Genomic DNA, 4,501 nt, shown 5'->3' on the forward strand with positions numbered 1-4,501 from the left:
AAGAGGAGAGAGAGAGAGAGAGAGAGAGAAGGGATTATGTAGAAGTTAGATTCTAGTTGCATTGGAATATGTTCTAAGTAGTGGGAAAGATTTTTTGGAAATCAAAATTGGTAATTTCACTTCTCTGTAAAGTGTCGAGGTCGAGTAAGATGCAATAGTAGCCATCAGATCTTGGCGCTTTCATAGAGGGAATCAGGGGCCCACGACCACCAAACTTGAGTAATCGATTTTAAAAAAAAAGCGTTCACCACCAATTGATTTTTTTAAACCCTCCCTCGGGCGCTCCAAGTGGGGGAAAGACCAAGAGTCGGACTTTCCTAGTCGGAATGTTGCTGCAATATGGCTTGCGACCCAAGGTGGCTTGCCATATTCTGGGGACGTTCCTCCTAGCAAAGTCCTCCATCCTCTATCCCTTTCCTCTATACGTAAAGAGCTGAGGTCGGCCCATATTAAATCTAGGCCGTTGGATGTTGACACTTTCATAGAAGGAAAGTGCCTGTCAGAGGCCCACTCTTGTAGAATTGCAGATTTGAAAACCTCCCTCATCACTCCACGTGGGGAAAGGGTCTTTGCAGTCAAGCTTTCTCTTCTTGCAAAGACCCTTCCCCAGGCCGCTCGCCAAATGCTGCGGGCTTCCTCCAAGAAAAGTCTGGGAGGAGACCCTTCCCCTATACAAGATAGCTAAGGCTAGGCAAGAAAGGCTACTAATAAGAGTTGTTCAAACTTCAAATTTCTGGTTTAGGAATGGGGATCGTTTTTCGTGCAAACATGGAACACTCTTTTTTTTTTGTGGGGGGGGGGGCATCATAGAGGCGAGTTGTTGACGGTCACGACAGGGCTTCGAAGTGAAAATGCTCATGAGACAACGACTAATAAGCGGAGTTGGCAGCGGGGGACTGGGGGAACTTGGGGGGGAGTCAGTACGGGCTTCCAGAAGAGGGGACTTGAGATCCGAGGTGGCGCAGGCAACAAGCAGTTGAAACTTGAAAGTGGCCCTTTTTTGTTTTGGTGCCATGGGGGGGAGAAAGGCGGCGGGCTTGTGGGCCGTCGCCCCGTAAGTTGTAACAGAACGGCGCCGTTTCGGCTTAGGGCGCTCGGCCACGACGCACCCCCGCACGTGCGCCCCGTCGCCCCCATGATTCCAAAGGTAAGGGAAACCCCGGAATATTCCCGCCACGTCGACCCGAGCTCGTGGCGAACGGTACCGGAATGCTGCCAGCTGGCGGCGCTGATATGGCGGATCGTTGTGCCCCAATGCATGGCAACATGATGGGATCGCATGAGGCCGTTTTGGGGGGGCAAACGGACGGCTACGATGGATCGATACCACATCAGGACGACTATAGCCGTCCGATCTCCCATGGGGATGCATCCATGGATGGGTAGCCTAACCATAAATAAGAACTCAGAAAGAGGGCATTCACCCGCCCCTCTTCACACAACCTAACTTTCTCATTTTTGGAGTTTTTCTGTTAGTTTTAAAATAAAAAGCAGTTATTGGCCCTTCTCCTTCATCAGCTCTTTTACACTAAAAACAGTAGCTTCGTTCTTCTTCTTCTTCTTCTTCTTCTTCCTCCTCATCGCCATAGCCAACCTCCATCGCCATAGCCTCCCTCCAAGCTCCCTCCCCCCCCCCCCCCTCTCCTTTCCCACCTCGATCATCCCTCCTCTTCCTTTCAATTTTCCCTCCCTTCGCCATGCTCAAAGCTCCCGAAATTCCTGTCAGCAGAAAACGCCGTCGTGGCGACAGAGTCTTCGGCCTCCACACTTTCGGTGACCCTGGCTGCCCCGCCGATTACGACGGCCCCTTCCGTGACAATGTGCGCGCTTTCCTCCACGACGCTGCCGATCGCGAGCTCTACGATGTCGAGGGTCGCCCCGCTTGGCGCATTACGCTCGAGGAGAGCGTGCACGGCGCACATCTGTCTCTGGTGATCGTGGAAGAGAGCATCCAGAATTCTCGTCACCCTCATTGCGACCATTGCCGCTGCATCGGTGAGCACGTTTGTACTTTCAATCCACCCCCTCTTCTACAACTCGACTTCTCTGTTTTTACCAGTGACCGGATTTTGCATCTTCGCATGACGGAACTTGGTTTCGTGCGTTGTGGGTTTCTTCGCAGCTCGCATCACAAGTCATTAGGTTTGATGCCAACATCCAAGTTATCCAACATATGACCTAGAATTCACCGCTGATACCCTTGTCGTGTGAGCAGGTTGGAGCCATCACTTGGTATCAAATCGTCGCTACCATTTTATCATACCAGCTCCTGAGCTTGGCGATCGGCCACTCGGAGCAGTCGCTGGAGCTGCAGTTGGGAAGGTGTGCCCAAACTGTCATGATCCAGTGCCCCTTACGATGTACAGCTGTTCTATTTGCAACGAGGAGGCAGTTCAAGGTAGCATATTGGACCTACCCAGACACCTTCTCCATGGTATGCTCCACGGCAACGGATTTGGGCACCTTTTGTGCGTGAATGGTAGGGAAAAAGGATCGAGATACGCGTCCGGTCGAGAACTCATGGACCTTTGGGACCGTATCTGTGCCATGCTTCGAGCCAGGTACGAAACAATCTGCATGGTGCATCAGGAATGATTAACCGTTAGGTATCTCATTCTTGTCGAGGCTAGACGTTGTTTTCTCTGAGAAGCACTGTTTTAGATATCAGGCACCGTGCCACGGAAAACTAAGGATCACTTTACGTGTGTACAGGAAAGTGAGCGTCGAGGACGTCGCGAAGAAGAGAACCCTCGAGTTTAGGCTCCTCCATTGTGTGGCTTACGGAGAAACCTGGTACGGACGATGGGGATACAAGTTCGGTCATGGCAGCTTTGGGATCACACAGCAAATGTACGCCAAGGCTATCGAAGCAATCCGAGGGATGCCGTTGAGCGTGATGACCCAACATTTCGAAGGCGTGGATCAGGACGTCCTCGCCATTGTGTCCATGTACCAGCGGATCAGCGGCCAGGCCCTTCAGACCGTGGGCGACCTAATCCGTTTTATGATGGAGCTGAAAGCCAGGCTCCCTCTACATGCAACCAATAAGAATTTTCCGAAGGCGAATCCCAGGGACTACGAACGGAAGGTTAACAACGGTAACACCTCCAGCAGCAGCAATGACATGCCGTGCAGATGGTCCGTGAAACGGCTTGACCTAGCGACGCAGGTGATAGTAGAGGCTTTGAAGAACTGCGACAAGAAATGGATGCCTAGGCAGGATGTTCGGGATGCAGCGCGGGTCTACATTGGTGATACCGGACTGCTGGACTTCGTATTGAAATCGTTAGGAAATCGGGTAGTGGGAGGTCATGTAGTGCGGAGGGCCGTAAATCCTATCACCAAAGTACTGGAGTATAGCTTGGAGGATGTGAATTCATGCTGTGGCGCTGCCAACCCTAGCAGTATCCGCTCCGATTCCAAAGGAGCTCTGGACTCCTTGTGCGAAGTTGGGCGAGCGGAGGTGCTGAGAGACATAGTCTACTTATACAGACATGTGCTGGAGAATTACAAGCCTGCGAGGAGGGGAGTGAAGAGTGTCCTCACGGCGATCCCCACCGCTACGAGGATCATTCTCGACACGAAGCAGTTCATCAAGGATTACAAAGGCGAGGGGACGCGCAAGTGCGCGAATACGGAGTGGGATATGGACGACGATGAGATGCTGCGAGTGATGTGCACGGTGGTGATCAAAGAGTCGAGATTGCAGGAGCTGGAGGAGCAGCTGAATTTGCAGGACGAGGAGGAGGAGGTGCTGCTGAAGCGGGCGAGCAGCAGCAGCACGAGCAACAACAGCAACAGCGGCAGCAGTGGGAGGAGGGCGAGGCCGGATCCACCGGCGGAGCTGGTGGTGCTACCACCGCATGCGACGGTGGGGGAGCTGAAGAGGGAAGCGGAGAGGGCGTTTCGGGACACCTACTTCATCATGCACAGCTTCAAGCTGGAGAGCATACCGGTGTTGGAGGGGGACGACGAAGATTTGCTGTTTGGAAATATAGAGTCTGGATCGAACGTGGTGGTGGAGGGGAGCGGGATGGATATGGCGAGCGAGCTTCGCTACGAAGGAGGGAGCGATAACTGGGTGGTGGATTGTCCATGCGGAACCAAGGACGACGATGGCGAGAGGATGATAGCTTGCGATATGTGCGAGGTATGGCAGCACACTCGCTGCGCTTCCATCGCTGATGCGGATCCCATTCCTCAGCGCTTCCTCTGCGGTCGCTGTGGCGTCGGCCTCTTCCAAACCATGCTCTGATCGTCCATCCGCCATAGCCAAGCTCCTTCGCCAACCTCTAACTCCAAGCTCTTATCGTCTACCTACGTATGTACATACTTGCTTCCTACACAGAAGACAGAGCGCAAATAAACACTCAAATTTTCACTATCCCATGCACACACACACACACACACACACACACACACAGACATAGATATGGCTTCCTTAGCTTGCTTCATTCACCTCAGAGGGAGAGAGAGAGAGAGAGAGATATGGCTTCCTTAG

General features: G+C 52.7%; 1 protein-coding gene across 1 annotated transcript; it reads left to right on the forward strand.

Moving 5' to 3' along the window:
• Nucleotides 1-1,697: 1,697 nt before the first annotated feature.
• On the forward strand, nt 1,698-4,255 carry LOC147893431 (PHD finger protein PERSISTENT TAPETAL CELL 1-like). Its single transcript, XM_087386465.1, has 3 exons — nt 1,698-1,995; nt 2,216-2,561; nt 2,713-4,255. The coding sequence occupies exons 1-3, from the start codon at nt 1,698-1,700 to the stop codon at nt 4,253-4,255; spliced, it is 2,187 nt and encodes a 728-aa protein (XP_087242591.1).
• Nucleotides 4,256-4,501: the final 246 nt, after the last annotated feature.

The sequence above is a fragment of the Dipteris shenzhenensis genome, chromosome 15, assembly GCF_047967505.1.
Source record: "Dipteris shenzhenensis isolate YYH24624 ecotype China chromosome 15, Dip_SZ_1.0, whole genome shotgun sequence".
NCBI classification, from domain to species: domain Eukaryota; kingdom Viridiplantae; phylum Streptophyta; class Polypodiopsida; order Gleicheniales; family Dipteridaceae; genus Dipteris; species Dipteris shenzhenensis.